A 15,614-nucleotide genomic window follows, 5' to 3' on the forward strand; every position below is an offset into this window, starting at 1 on the left:
TCCTATCCCCTCTTTGATGGATATATTTGTCGTAATTTACGATATCCCATATTCAGCAGGCGCATCTTTAGGAGTATGTGATAAGTTCTTGAAGTAGCTTACACCCGATTACAATCTCTCAGCTCATTGCCTACCCATTTTTTCATATTCTGGCAAACTCTAATTTATTCACCTTCTCATTCCATTTTAAAAAGCCATCAGGCCGGTAATAAGGAATAGAGTTGACCATACACTTTGACACAGATGAAGCAGCCACTTTCTAGAGCTTCCAATATCACATTTTCCACTGTCCAAAGTTACCCCGTTCTGATAAACTTTTACGGGGTAACTTTGGACATCACATTTTCTTGTATTGATCTAAGGGTGAACCAATTGAGATTTTTGCCATGGATTAAGACTACTTAAAGGTATCTGCTGCCAAGTTTTGAATCTATGAATCACATGCTAACTATGTTTGGTTGTAAGAAGTTTAACGGCCATAAATTTTGATGAAATTGACCCCCTCCATTAATTTATCAATGTTGGGTCAAGTTTATCCGGTAGTGAAATGAATCCACATTTTATTGGGACTACTTGTGGTACTGTTGCCTCATGAAAAAAATTGGACACCCAGCGGCAACCCTTTTCCACCAATAACCATTTAAATCTTTTACTGCTTAGTGTCCAAAGTTACCCCGGTTTACGGTAGTTCTAGTTTCTGATTTTAAAAAGTGAGTAGTTCTAATTGTGGTTCCAGTTGCGAATCTTGAAAACTGAGTAGTTCTAGTTCTAGTTTCTGATTTCGATAAGTGAGTGCCAGTAGTTCTAGTTCTATTTTCTGATTTGGAAAAGACAGTAATAGTTCTGGTTCTGGTTCTAGTTGCAGATTTCGAAAAGCGATTAAATCTAGTTTTAGTTCAGTTCTACCTGCGAACTAAACACGACCTCTTTCAGATGGGTTGGATCAACGCATTTCGTGACGATGAGAGAATCGGAACTTTTGTCGTCTTCCAGCCCAAAGGTGAACGCTAGGGCTGTTCAAAAATAACCTTTTTTCCTGAATCTTGCGGGTTACTTGATTAAATCGTTAGGTTGCCTTAGAAAATGACGCTCACCAAATTTGAATTTATTCCAACCAATATTCGCGGATTTCGTAGAGTTTGAAAATTTTGAATTTGCCTAAAAATGCAAAAAAAATATTTTTTCCAATTTTCCTTCCAACCTTATGAAATTGTTGCTCTGTCTTCAAAAACGATGCAAAACAAATTTGACTCAATTCGAAGCTGTAGAAGTGGAGTTATTTCAGTTTTTCTTTGATAATTCTGGGATTATCCTTGATTGGTGGATCATCCCAGAATTATCATCAAAAAACTTGAATAACTCGGCTTCAGCAAAATTTTCAAACTCTACGAAATCCGCGAATATTGGTTGGAATAAATTCAAATTTGGTGAGCGTCATTTTTTAAGGCAACCTAACGATTTAATCAAGTAACCCGCAAGATTCAGGAAAAAAGGTTATTTTTCAACAGCCCTAGTGAACGCGCAATGGTTCGAGTAGTCTAATCTGAACCGAGTATTAATTTTAGTGAGAGATCATTCGATTCGAGTACTGAAATGATACGCTCCTTTAGCTCCTTACCGCTAGTTAATTTTTCAACGAGAATTGTAGTTTTGAATATATTAGTACACATTAGTACTAATCACATATCTGTGAAGTGGTGATCAGCCCACAACATTGCCACTAAGTGCTATGAAATAGGCATGATCGAAATGATACCAGATAATCTGTAATCTGATGTGGAGCTGGCGTTATATTCTCTTGTTACATAAAATGTGGATGTTTGAAATTTCCGCATTTTTCCTGCTGTTGTGGTGTCATACTGACTGCGATACACGGCACATCACTCATGTCATCGTTATATCTCGCTTCAGATTATGAAGAAGTGGTTGCGATCTTCCTAAAAAATCCTGACGAATTTCTCAGCAGGCTTCGTTCCCTGGCCTCCACGAACCCCAAGACAACAGGTACGTACAGATTAAATATTTAATCGAATGATGTACTGATAATGAAATGAAACGGAATATTTTCGGCTGAGAATCGTCAGGGGTAATGGTCAGCAACTAGTAGAGAATTGGAAAGAACATTGTATATCAACAATCGTATCACAAAATATGACGGACGAAATACCAGGGTTGTAACCAAGCCACACGTCAGTCTTGCTTTCATAGTTTTGTCTCGAGCTGAGGCGAGTCATTTTGAAATTTCCAGAGTCCAAATCAGGGTGCAAAGTGTCAAGTCGAGTCGTCGCGTCGAAACTTGAGTCTATGACTCATTTTTTACAACTCTGTTCGGGTGGAAGGAATCCCTCGCATTCTACTTGCACATGACAGTTCAATACTTTGAGCAAAACCAGCCATAGCATGCTTGATTATTTTACTGCCTTGGAAATCGCTACTTCAACTTGTAGTACTCGAGGGTAGAATCTACGTCCCTTTTTTCTACTTCTACTTGCACGCCTGGCCCGATTTAAATCCAGTCGTGTGTCTTGGGTCGAGTCACATGCAATGACTCGAGTACAATTCGAGTCAATATATAAAGCAAGTCGAGTCGAGTCATTTTTCATATCTAAGGAAATGACTCGAGTCATTACGACCTAGTGAAATGCAATTGTTGATATACAATCTTTCCAATTCTCTGCTAGTTGCTGACGATTACCCCTGACGAGTGTCAGCCGAAGATATCTGGTTCTATTTCAGTATACATATGTTATTTAATTGTATATAGATGTTTTGCAACTCAAAGTCTCTTCAGATTGAATATTTTGTATCATATTTTCATGATTCCTAAATCCATGAAAGTCCTGATTTGTTGTGGATTGTGACCGAGAGAGTTTTTAGATTCTGCCCCCGACGCGCCAGATGTGGAGATGATCAACGTGAGTCAGGCTGAGGGTGACGAGGCGGCGCAAGCCCCCAGACCCCCACAATCTGCAACTGAAGGCGATGGGTCCGGTGGAGACTTGTTCCGTGCGGCCACTGACGACCCGGGAATACTTCCGCCGGTTCGTATTGCGTTTGTTTTCAATTGTCTTGAATTAAATTTCATTTGTTTTAATTTTTTAAAATTTCAGTCGATTAAATTTTTAATTAGGTTTTTATTTTTAAAAATTATTCTCCCTGCCAGACATCAATAGTGTCATGGCAGTGTAAAACGGCTGGGAAAGAACAAAAATATATCATTTTTGCCGCCACATGCAAAAGAAACGTGACAATTGTTTTGCTTTCAAGACCACATTGATTGCAGTATAATTTATCAATCTAAACACATTTTGTGTGCCCCCTTATCAAGAGCTGTTGGCTACGGCTGTGCACAAAGATTCTAGTCGAGCAGTGAGTGACGATTTTTACGAGTGCTGACATTTTACTCTCCTGCTTTACGAAGCTGCACAGAGAGAGAGAAATGCTTATTGATTTGTCCAACTGTAAGGAACGTAACATTGGCAGATGAAATAATAACAGGAATTTTAACGGTGCATGACAGGGTGGTCTGACTGGTCTGATCACACCCTGCATTCGGCAATTACAACTATTATTTATAAATTTGGTTGCAATTGATTGGGATTAATTGATTCAGCAGAGCATAATAGAATTGATAATAATATTATGAAAAATTTGGGTTAGTGCGCACTGACCGTATTACCTATGACGTGGTTAGAACTGGCATCATATTCTTTGTGCTCGTGAAAATTTGAACATGGTGTTGCGTGTAATCGTCCAAGCTCACTTCTAGGCTGAATTGTTTGACATTTCTCGTGACCCCTACCTTGTGGCGTTTTAAGATGATATCAATAAATGACAGCAATTATATTTTGCCACACGGACTTCCTTCCATACAAATCCATGTGATCTCAAAAAGCAACTATTGAAATGAACTTTGTTGATTTGCAGAGCGGCGAAGACACCCCGGAAATGGAAGAGGATTTGAAAGTCGAACAGCCTGGTAAGTTGGAACCGTCGCAGACGCTGTTACGAATCTGAAAAGGATCGTTTGCTCCAGGCTTTGATAAGTAGATAATTCTAATTGTGGAATAAGACTAATTAAGAGGGAAATACCGTCAATCTAATTTATGAAATGTTTGTATGCTGTCATTTTATTTCCACTATAATTACTGGTTTTCCTGAAAATGCTACAGAACCATATTGTGCAAAATGAGCCAAGCTCGCTGTACATTAGGGGTGTCCAGAAATGACTTTTTTTCTCAAATCGCACTGGCTACTTGATAAAATTGTTAGGTTACCTAATTTAAGCCTACACACCAAATTTGGTTCAATTCCAGCCAGTAGCCGCATTGCTACAGGAGAAGAAAGTTTCTATTTATGATATAAAAATAAGTGAACAAAAACTTCAAAATTTTCTGTTCCCCTCATGAAAGTGTTAGCTTGTCTATAGAAACGATGTTCATCAAATTTGGTTCCATTCCAACCAGTGGAAGCGGAGTTATTGCCGTAGAAAAATCTCGATTATGAATAAAAATAGTATTTACGGTGACCAATTATTTAATTATTTGTTATACGTGTGCCTACCGTAAATACTAGCCAGTATAATTCGAGAAAAAAAGAAATTTTTGAACACCCCCTACTGTACATACATTTGCTATTCTCATGCATATGAGAAGAAGCAACTCTGATTTGGTAAGAACTAAACCTTATTTTGTTGTATTTCTTATCAATTCGGTGTTGAATTCAATTGCCAAGTTTTCTCAAATTCAATCCTTCTCATTATAATCTAATGTGGAAAAGAATGCAGCTAATTCTAATCTAATTTGGAAATGCTGAAAATTTCCTAATTGAAAATGTAACAAGCATCAAGTTCAGTTCATATCAAATTAGAATTCGTTCTCATAAGCATGAGAATGGCAACGGTCTGTATGGCAAGCTTGGCACGTTTTGCACTACACAGTTCTCCCGTAGAATTTTGTGCAAAACCAGAAACTAGATTGATATTAGAATTATATTACCAGCATTTCCCTCCAATGCGTTTACTTTTAGGATCCCCAAACACTATGACGCGCTTGGCGCTTTCATGTTAGCTTGATCCGACGATATCTATAAAGTTATTCTTTCTTTCAGAATACATATCGTGGTGGGTGTACGGTGGATCGCGGGCGCAATCATCGGAATGAAATCGATCGGTTTATGTGTCTTAAAATCTTAGTCATTTCCAAAATATTATGCAAGTAATTTTAGCACTTGGTGCAGTTCCAGTTAATATCGCGAGCCTTAGTTTCTTCTGAGCGAACTTTGGATTTTTTCGTGAAGTTATGCGCCGTTCGAAGGACCAAAATGTTTACTTTTCTTTATAGCCCGACTGAAATTGGATTTTTTAGCCGAAAACTCATAACTGGCACTTTCTTCGATGAACCCCAAAATATTCCGCCGATATGCAAAAGATTCGGCATCTAGCTCACTGCACATTTCCAAAACTTGAGAGCATTTATTCGAACAGCTTTACGCCCATCACTTACGTTGGACACTGTATCTGGACCCCTGTAAGCTATAATAAATGATCAATATTTCGAGTCCAACATTCACAGATTATAGTTCTACCACTCCCTGCTGCCACCCTGTGACCTCACAAAAATTGCCAATATTTTTACCTCATTGGTCGATACCGACATTCCTTTCAAAGTGTGATATGGAGTCGATATAATCGGTCGGGCTCTACTTGTATTTTTTTTATCAATAATGTGATATAGCTATAGTGTGTAACAGATATAGTCAAGAATACGTGTATGCTCCACACTTTATCTGTGAATAACTGATCTTTTAGCATTGTAAATTCATAGCCACTGGTAGTGTTTGTAGAATATTTGTAATCTGATCATGCGATTTTGCCATTTCGTTAGCTGATGTGAGCAGTTTGTGTGAAATTTTTAGCTTTCTGTATGATTTCAATTTTGCTTTTTATCAACACAAATGGGACTGATTCCCGCTAGATATCGCCGCAATTCAACTTGTTTTTGTGGGTGGAGGGATAGACAGACAAACAACATATGATCGTTATGGCGATTTTTTTTGACATGTCAAAAAAAGCAAAATTAGGTCAAAATTGTAGCTTTAGGTCAAAAAACGTCAAAATTGTTTACAAAGTTGAAACTCTTTTGCAACCTGCATTTCGTTTGTTTCGTAGATTTTGCACTGTTGTTGAACTTATCATTTGACATTTTACAACTTGTAACCTACTTTATAGGCCTACCGTTGTAGACAGCCCATTGTCTGCTCATTGGGAATCGTAAACATTCAAATGAAACAAATAGGCTGACATGGTGTTATGCTCAACGTACCGCAATATTCCAAGTGAAGCAGGACTGCGTGGGCATAGCATGGTTCTTCTATCAAGAAGCGCATGAAGAAAAATATGTTGTAGACACCATTGCCAGATTGAAGCAACACGGTTTGTCACCAGCAGTGTACGCACAAGTTCATTGTTGTCAGCCAATAACTGCTACTGTTGAACGTTCTTTCTCCATTCTTGACAAGCTACTTAGTAAGGACGGACACTTTCTACCCGAGAATGTAGGAAAGTAGCTTTCGTTATACTACAAATTTTTTAAATTATTTCTATCACAATGCGTAATGTAACTACTGGGATTCTTCAGCGGGCCAGATTTCATTGAAATCAAGGTTTTTCATGTAAAAATTTGTCAGTTTTTGAGGCGAAGAAATTTTTTTCAGGCCAAACTACTTCGTAAGGACAGACAGTTGCAACCAGAAATGAAGAAAAGTAGTTAAATTCTAACATATATGAGAAACACCTAATTTGCATACGTTAGGTCAAATTTGGTCAGAATTGAGATTTTTAAGTTCAAAAAATGTCAAAATTTTGATTTTTTGGGTCAAAGTCTTCCGTTTTTTAGGTCAAAAAATCGCCCTAATGATCATTGGTGGTTAAGTGGTTGCTTACGAAGAGCATATATTTTATGAGAGTGCTCTAGGTATGTCTGGCCTGCTTGCGCTACTCACTCCGGAGGTAGGTTTCAGAGTACTTCCGCTTCTACAGGTTTTAGGAAAATCTAGGCCTTCCTTACTTCTACTGGAGGATAAACGAGGACTACTTTTATCACCTCCGCTTATGTAGGTTGACCATATTTTGGGAATGCGAAAAAAGGAGACTTTTTCAAAATTTTCAGATTTGCGATACCGGAGGGAAATCAGGAAAAATTACAATTATTTTGACCTTCGTTGTTGGTTTACTGAAAGAAAAGTCAACTTTTTCGCTCAGCGCACTCCATTGCTGATTTAGGCTACTGTATCTCAGTCATTTATTGCCCAATATTTAAACAAAATTATCATAAAAGAGGACAAAATCTCAAAAGAGGGAACATTTGGGCGTCATCCGAGGACACTTTCAAAAAAAGAGGACAAATCCTCTTGAAAGAGGACGTATATGGTAACCCTATGCACATGGCGGAGCTAGGTAAGAAGTGAAGTTGCAATGGAGTTGGTGAATTTGTTTCTGCAGCAGCTGTGTCGCGGATCATCTCTCTTGAAGGTTGATAAATTCTGGCTCTGTTTTATTTTACTGCCGAAGTAAGCTTGGTTTTGTTTCGCTGACGCCTATCGGCGGATGATTCTCAACTGACTGATTGCAGTTCAGTTGTCAACCTCCAACTAAGCTAGGAAGAGTATACTGAGTGTGAGAACGTCAACTTGGTGCTGAGGTATTTTGCCGGCCGTGTAAGGCAGTGTGGCAACGAAACGTCGTGTCCTGAGCAACATTCTATTGAACATTACCGGATCAAGTTTTTTTTATATTTGTTTCGCCTATACTCCGTTCCGTCACGTATTTTCATCCGCTCATTAAAACACTAGGCCTACAAGATTGTGGCAAAATGAAGAGATATCAGACACCCATCTTGGCCTATGACATGTAAACAAGAAGCATGGACACCGCATAGGAATGGTAAGTTGAAAATAACATAAAACTGACAAGAGATATAAAGGAAGTTGCATGTGTCGGTGGACGGAGTCGATATGTCATATTGTGGCGCGGTCATCTCGAACTCTCACTACCATTTATTCATAATATTCTGCTTGCATTTTGACTTGAATGTAGACACGGTCAATTCCTCTTCAGTCATATCTGTATGGAAATCAGAAGTGTTTGAAACACCAGAATACCCTCTGCCCAACGATAGAAAAATTTCTGCCATGTTGGAGCTTGAAACTACTGAGCGAAGGATTGTTCAAGTTCAAGTTTATTCATAAAATTTCATCACTTCAAAACATCACCAGACTGCAATACAATGAATGACAGGAAGATGCCGAAACGACTAGGAGTAGTCTTAAGATCAGACACCCACCTGGGCGTAGGCGATGTAAAGAGGAGGCATGCACAGCACACTGTATGAAAGTGAAAGAAGCTAATATAAATTGGCAAGTGACGGAAGGCGAGATCGATATGTCAGGTCGTGGCCCGGTAGATGGTGAGGGCTGACTAGTATTCACTCAGCAGAAATTGCTTGTATTTCGACTTGAATGTGGACATGGACTGGACATGCTCGACGACTGTCGGAGCTACTGTTCCACACTTCAGGTCCGGCACATTTGATAGAGCGATGATCTATTTTGTCAACCATATGATAGTTGGACGACGTGGACGCGTGGACACTTATGCACTTTTGATACCGAGGTAAAGAAGTCATTGAAGTTTTCGGGGCAGTGGCCGCAGTGGAACTGATACATAAACTTTGCAATTTCTAGTTTCCCCATATATTTGATGTTTATAGGACACCGAATTTTTGAGCAGTGATTTGTTGGACACACATATACAATGTTCTTTTCAATTCTCTACTATGTGCTGGTGATTACCCCACAAGATTGTCAGCCGTAAATATTAGGGTTTATCTCAATATGAATTGAATATATTGTTCAATTGTATACTGAAGAGTGAACTTATGTATCTCCAAGAGTCCTTTTGAAATGGAACAACAGGCAAATTTTCTCATGGATAGCGCCCGCCATCTAGCGAAATGCGTGCAGGCAAATCCATGTGCGGATGTGGCAGTGTTTTGCTTTCTGAAAACGCCGGCGCGTATCTATGAAATGAAATTACATCTTGCAGTCGAAGACATGTTGCAGTAGGTTAGAAGTTTCGCTATTAACTTGACGGCCTGGAAACGTTTTCAAAGATGTCTGGATTGAAAGTACCTAACCAAGCAAGGAAGCAGTCAGCGCGGGAAGCTCAAGTTCCGCTGTTGGGATTTATTCTGAATTGCTTGACAAATGGTTCGTATTCATGGCTACTGTGCAGCGTCCTCCTGATCGGCGAGGTAGTGCTCAACATCGTAATTGTAAACTACGTGAAATATACGGAAATCGACTGGAAGGCGTACATGCAGGAGGTGGAAGGCTTCATTAACGGCACGCATGATTATTTGGAGCTAAAGGGCGATACAGGACCACTGGTATACCCGGCTGGATTTGTGTATCTATACTCGGCGTTATACTTCGTAACCAATCATGGATTAAACATCAAATTGGCGCAGTATATATTCTGTGTGTTTTATATCATAAATTTGCTACTGGTGATGAGAATCTACAGAATATCAAGTAACTGTCCGCCTTACGTTTTCATTTTTATGAGTTGTACTTCTTACCGAATACATTCTATTTTTGTGCTGAGACTCTTCAATGATCCGTTGGCCATGATGATATTCTACGCGTCTTTGAACCTTTTTTTGGACAGAAAATGGGCGCTCGGATCATTATTTTATAGTTTGTCGGTCGGTGTTAAAATGAACATATTTTTGTTCGCTCCTGCGTTGTTTTTGGTGTACCTGATGGAAAACGGGATATTTAGCACCGTAAAATATCTTACAATTTGTTTCCTGGTTCAGCTTGGCCTCGGTCTTCCGTTTTTGTTGGAAAATCCTGTGTCGTATTTAATGAAATCTTTCGAGTTCAACCGTCAATTTTTTTATGTGTGGACCGTCAATTGGAGGCTTGTGCCTGAAGAAATATTTCTAAACAAATATTTTCAACTGTCTCTGCTACTTTTGCAGTTGATCTTCTTGATGATTTTTGCGTTTAAAAAGTGGAGTTGCGGCTTCAAAGACTTGATCTCTCTTATTGATCCACGCGTGAATTGGAATAAAAATAATACACGGAAGCTTACTGATCAGGGAATGGTTCTGATGTTATTTACGAGTAATTTTCTTGGTATTTGCTTCAGTAGAACTCTTCATTATCAGTTTTATGTCTGGTATTATCACACCCTGCCTTTTTTGCTTTGGAGCGTTCCAATTAATTCCCCGACCAGACTGCTTATTTTAGGTCTCATTGAAATGAGCTGGAATACATACCCATCTACTGTTTTAAGTTCTGCTACATTGCATGTAATGCATTTGGTTATTCTTGTTGGCCTTCTCTTTACGCCTTTGATTCGTCGTAGCGTTAACAAATCTGATTAATATGTTTGTAGGTAATGCAGTTAAATCGGGTAGATTGAGTGTTTTATGCTATTGAAATCTAATTAAGAAATTAACGAATTTGTTTTGAAGATCGATTAGTCAGATTATTTGGCCACTACCGCTACTGGATTTTCAAAGTTCACAACTAGAACTTCAACTAAACTAGAACTACTCACTTTTCAAAACTCTCGACTAGAACTAGAACTAACGCAATACAACTAACTAGGTTCAATTCTGAAGTAATTTCTTGTTGAATTATTTTTTATCGGAATCAGATCGGATTTCCACATAAACATCAGTACAATTTTGACCCCCGATACCCACCCCTGGCTGCGCTGCTGTTGTGATGACTTTGAGCCAGCAATGGCTGTAAGAGCATCACACAACAGAACACCGGTATCAGGATTCACACTTTTCAAAACGTGCAACTAGAACTATTCAATAAATGGGTAGTTAGTTAACCGACAAGATTGGTAATTTGTAAAAGTCTGACCATACAAGCTGGAATTTCGATATATTTGCATGATTTTTTGCTTCGCTCATTGATATATTTGTGTTGTGGGAGTGAAAATAGAATACAGTTGCCCACAAAGGAAGTGAATCTGTTTTGTCATTTCTACACTGTTGCAAATCTTAACTTTGGCTGTCGCAATTAAATATATCATGTTTTGATCTTTTCTGCAATTCCGTGATAGATTTAAGTTCAAATTCAACGGCGATGTTGTCTGAAATAGTTCCGCCTCAAGCCGGCATCCTTCATCAAGAACGAAATTGCAAACTGAATCTTAATCGCTGCGATGTTGGCGATGGCTCACTGTACGTGTCTGAGGACAAATTGTTTTGGGAAAATTGTGAACACCGTGGGCTAGCTCTAGAGTATAAGGAAATAGCAATTCACGCGATTTCTACTGATTTGCAGGTGAGTGGTAGGCCTACTGTAATGTGTTTTGTTAGAATATAGCCTAGCCAAATGCGGAACAGTGATAAGTAGCGTGATTTTTTTACCTAAGAACGGAATATTTCTATCTAAAAAATTAAAATTATGACATTTTTTGACCTTGAAAAACTTGTAGGCTATGTCCTTACGAAGTAGTTTGGCCTGAAAAACTTTTTTGACGTAAAAATTGAGAAATTTTTACAGGAAAAAACTTTTGTTTTAACGAATTCTGGACCTAAGAAGAATTCCAGAAGTAACATCACGCATCATGGTAGAAATGATTAAAATGTGTTGTAGCACAACGAAAGATACTTTCCTGCATTCTCGTTACAACTTTGACAAAATTTTGCCTATTTTTGACACGTCAAAAAAAAATCGCCCTAGTGATTAGCGATGTGATGTCATGACCCGTACTTTCAGTGGTTTAGACGGGGTAGAATCGGAGAATACTTTACTACCCCCTATCCAAGCTCGACTCTACCCCCTTTAAAACCCCTTACTGCTCTCTCAGAGAGAGTTTCTGATTATCCCTTATTCTGAATGCATTTCCATATTGTTGATATTTCTAAATCTATATTTTAATATTTATACCACACCTGGCATATGTTAATTCGTATAGAGACGTTAACAGGGGCAAGATGATCTGATCCATGTTGCATTAGCATTTCTACATAGATTTAAGCCTAGTAATCTATTACAATTTAGAACATTGTCTGTTTTCAAAATACCCTCCTGCCTCCTCTCCCCCCTTTTGTTTTACCTCTCCCTCTTTTTCTCTTGCTGAATGGTATATTGAGATACACCCGAATATTTTCGACTGACACTCGTCAGTGGTATTCGTCAGCAACTAGTATAGAATTGAAAGGAACATTGTATATCGAATATAAAGAGTAGCCACAGTCGCAGTCTGAACATTGACTCCATCGTATCTTCATAGGCTTTTCCGGAAGAGTGTCTTTACGTAATGTACAACGGAAGACTACAAAATGGAGCATCTACGAATGGCGACTCACAACATGAAGACGAATCTGATAACGTTGATTTTGGCAGCCAATACACGAACGAGATTACGGAAATCAGATTTGTGCCGCAATGCAAAGACAATTTAACGACAATGTTCAACGCCATGAACGACGCCCAATGCTTACACCCAGACTCTGAAGACAGCGACGATTATTACGACGGAGGTGATAATAATGATACAGCCGTAGAGTATAATCCTAATTTCGAAGATGGAGCTGCGGGCGGGTTTTACATGACAGAAGACGGTTTCAATCATTTGTCCACACAGGGGCAAGCTACATTGCAAAGACTCGAGAACATGTTGGCGCAGTCTGATATCAGCGATCAGATGACAGGGGTGATTATCAGTGATGACGAGGAGGGGGGCGCACAGGAAGAGTCGCAGCCCCCGCTTGTGGGTCGAGTCGAAGATGTGAAAGACCCGGATGGGATGACTACCGACGGACAGTTTGATGACGCTGATTGATTATGTTTGTTAAAACTATAATCTGTTACTGTTATGCTAGGAATATTCATCTATTTCTAATAGCTTACAGGTGTCATGATGCAGTCTTTCTAGTTAATTTCATGTTCGAAAATAGTAATGGCTCCAAAGCTCTTTGAATAGATGCTCTGAAGTTTTGGAAATATGCATTAAGCTTGATGCTGTATTGCTGTATCGACTCAAAATTCCGATATCGATTGGGTTCTACTCGCCCAAGACTGCGTAAATCAAGTGTGAATTTCAGGTGGTCATTATTTTCAATGCCCACAGTAGGGCTGTTAAAAAATGACTTCTTTTTAAAAATTCACTGGCTACTTGATAAAATTGTTGGGTTGACCAAAAAAAAAATGCCGCACACCAAATTTGGTTCAATTCCATCCTGAGCAGCATTGCTACAAGAGAAGTAAGTTTTGGATTTATTATCTAAAAATGAATTGAAAATGTTTTCAAACTTTACTTCTACCCCATGAAGTTGTTACCTTTTCTAGAGACACCATGCGCACCAAATTTGGCTCGATTAAAGCAGTTTATGCAAAGTTATTGCAGTCGAAAAACTTGGATTTGAATAAAATAGTATTTACGGGGGCTAATTCTTGAACTGGCCTCCGTAAATACCATTTCATTCAAATCCAAATTTATTTATTTTTTATATATATTGAATCCAAATTTGGTGTGCATCGTTTCTTTTAGCTAACCTGACAATTTTATCGAGTAGCCAGTGTAACTTGAATAAAACAGTTATTTTTGATGCTGTGCTATGATTTGGTCGGCTCAACTGTCGGTTCGTACTTGCGTTCAATATTTCTGGTCAGTATTTTGCAACACTCATAGGGAGTCCTTTTTAGAGCCCAACTGACATGCCATGAAAAGCGAAAACAATCACCTTCACCGATAAGACTTATGTATTCGACCGGATATTCAATAGATATGATATCTGGCTTAAGGCGCATTTCTAAAACTTGATAACATTCAATAGTACGGCTTTACAGCCATAAGTATGCTTGGACTTGAATCAAACCAGAAAGGGTGCATCTGGACAGTTGTGTGCTGTAAGAAATCGATCAATATTTCCAGTTGCAGATTGTAGTTCTCCGACTCCCTAATAACTTGTTGTGAGGCCACCAATATTTCTTTCAACTTGATGACAATGGCAAGCCAATATAACAGGCGAGACTCTAGTTTTGATACCTTTTGTTACTCCGATCTCCAGCTTCCACTGCCGATGTCGTGATATCTAGTTTGAGAAGAGGTTTGCTTTGCCTTGTAATTGTGGCGCCGTGTTTCGATCACCATGCAGCATTATAAATCTGCCACTTTGTTCTGTTTCTATCAAAGTGTATCTGTGATCTTTTGTTTGTGAAAATGCATTCCCTAAAACTGTTTGAAAACTTGATCGCGATCATGACGCCGAGTACTACATTTCTTCTGTCACTATGAATTTGTACGTTTTGTTGTATTCTATTTTTGAAATTACCGAGTGGTAACTTGCACTTGAGGCTTGATCTTGTATTGGGTATGGGGTGAGCAGACTTGAACAAACTACTGGATTTCCAAACTTTGCAACTAGAACTAGAAATACTCAGTTTTTAATTTATGCAACGAGAACTGCTCTCTTTTGTAAATCCTGTAACCAGTATGTACTTGACCGTCAACTAGGAAGATTGGTAGTTTTTACATGTTTGGGGGTGAGTGATAGGAGCTGAGGTTGTCAATGCCGAATACTTTTTTCCAGTGCTCAAGTATAGCTTTTACCTACTAGAGTGGTTCTGCTTTTATATCACCTTCTCTTATATTCATAAATTTTTAAGCAAAACTACTTACTTTTTATGCGATATATTTTGTAAAGTAGAAATCCGACTTGCATCACGTTTTTCTGATGACTCGAGTCATTTTCTCAAAATACGGAAATGACTCGACTCGAGTCAATCTGTGTAGTGTCTTGACTTGGACTCGAGTCATTGTGCATGACTCGAGATTCCGGCGCCCAAGACCGACATTTCATTGTAATTTTGAAGAATAGTAAAGTAACCACACTATTGCGACTTCATCTATCGATACTGGTCGGCCTACTTATAAAAGCGATCAGAAACTGCTAAAATTGAGGAAAATTAGTTTGTTATAAATGCAAACCATTCCATACGAACAAACAGAGTTATAAAAGGTCGGATTAACTAGACTTCAACTGGAAACTGAACACTGAACAGTCAACGCAATGTATTGGACTCGGACTCGATTCATTATACCATGACTCGGACTCGACCCTCTGCTCGCTGACTTGGACCCGGACTTGACTCGGTGGTGAAATGAAAATGGCTCTAGTCCGACTCGGAACCTTGTGTTATAGCGAGGTAGGCCTATGTGGGCAGCGTAATTGTGGCATGTTAATGAACAGGCTTCGAAGTAAAGGAATCCCCTGTTCGGTCGGTACAACTTATGGTATTAGTCCACACAAAAACCTTCAAAAGTAGGTTTTATGTTTTGAATGCCGAGCAAACTTTCACGGGTCGCACAGAATAGATCCTCGGGCCGCACTTTGCCCAGGCCTGTCTTAGATGCAACTCCTTCCGAACTGGGATTTCCCATTCCGGTATTGGATATATATTCAGGCAAACGCTAAAGGACCTCCCAGTCAAACTGGGACTATTAGACAATTCTTGTCGACTGCAATCTAATTACATCTAATTCCTGAAATATGTCTATGCTCTCAATTGAATTCTAT

General features: G+C 38.9%; 3 protein-coding genes across 4 annotated transcripts in view; all 3 read left to right on the plus strand.

Moving 5' to 3' along the window:
* LOC145452007 (uncharacterized) overlaps window positions 1–5,987 on the plus strand; it is a 20,818-nt gene extending 14,831 nt beyond the window's left edge. The window contains exons 10-14 of the mRNA XM_080330227.1: window positions 934–1,000; window positions 1,912–2,004; window positions 2,878–3,041; window positions 3,928–3,979; window positions 5,110–5,987. Coding sequence (XP_080186353.1) covers window positions 934–1,000; window positions 1,912–2,004; window positions 2,878–3,041; window positions 3,928–3,979; window positions 5,110–5,162 — 429 coding nt within the window. The 3' untranslated portion in view covers window positions 5,163–5,987. The remainder of the gene's footprint in view (window positions 1–933; window positions 1,001–1,911; window positions 2,005–2,877; window positions 3,042–3,927; window positions 3,980–5,109) is intronic.
* Window positions 460–14,385, plus strand: LOC145452029 (methylosome subunit pICln-like). Of its 2 annotated transcripts, none has more exons than XM_080330245.1 (3): window positions 460–467; window positions 11,147–11,370; window positions 12,326–14,385. In XM_080330245.1, the coding sequence occupies exons 2-3, from the start codon at window positions 11,170–11,172 to the stop codon at window positions 12,875–12,877; spliced, it is 753 nt and encodes a 250-aa protein (XP_080186371.1). In that variant the 5' UTR covers window positions 460–467; window positions 11,147–11,169; the 3' UTR covers window positions 12,878–14,385. The 2 variants fall into 2 exon arrangements, 1 of the variants encoding a protein (XP_080186371.1); XR_013919168.1 differs by lacking the exon at window positions 460–467 and having other exon boundaries at window positions 11,170–11,370; window positions 12,326–13,574; window positions 13,608–14,385.
* LOC145452017 (dol-P-Man:Man(5)GlcNAc(2)-PP-Dol alpha-1,3-mannosyltransferase-like) lies at window positions 9,045–11,147 on the plus strand. Its single transcript, XM_080330237.1, has one exon. It carries the CDS (start codon window positions 9,171–9,173, stop codon window positions 10,449–10,451), a length of 1,281 nt encoding a protein of 426 aa, XP_080186363.1. The 5' UTR covers window positions 9,045–9,170; the 3' UTR covers window positions 10,452–11,147.
* Window positions 14,386–15,614: the final 1,229 nt, after the last annotated feature.

Source organism: Botryllus schlosseri, chromosome 12, assembly GCF_051294905.1.
Source record: "Botryllus schlosseri isolate E-star chromosome 12, Bs_hap1, whole genome shotgun sequence".
NCBI classification, from domain to species: Eukaryota; Metazoa; Chordata; class Ascidiacea; order Stolidobranchia; family Styelidae; genus Botryllus; species Botryllus schlosseri.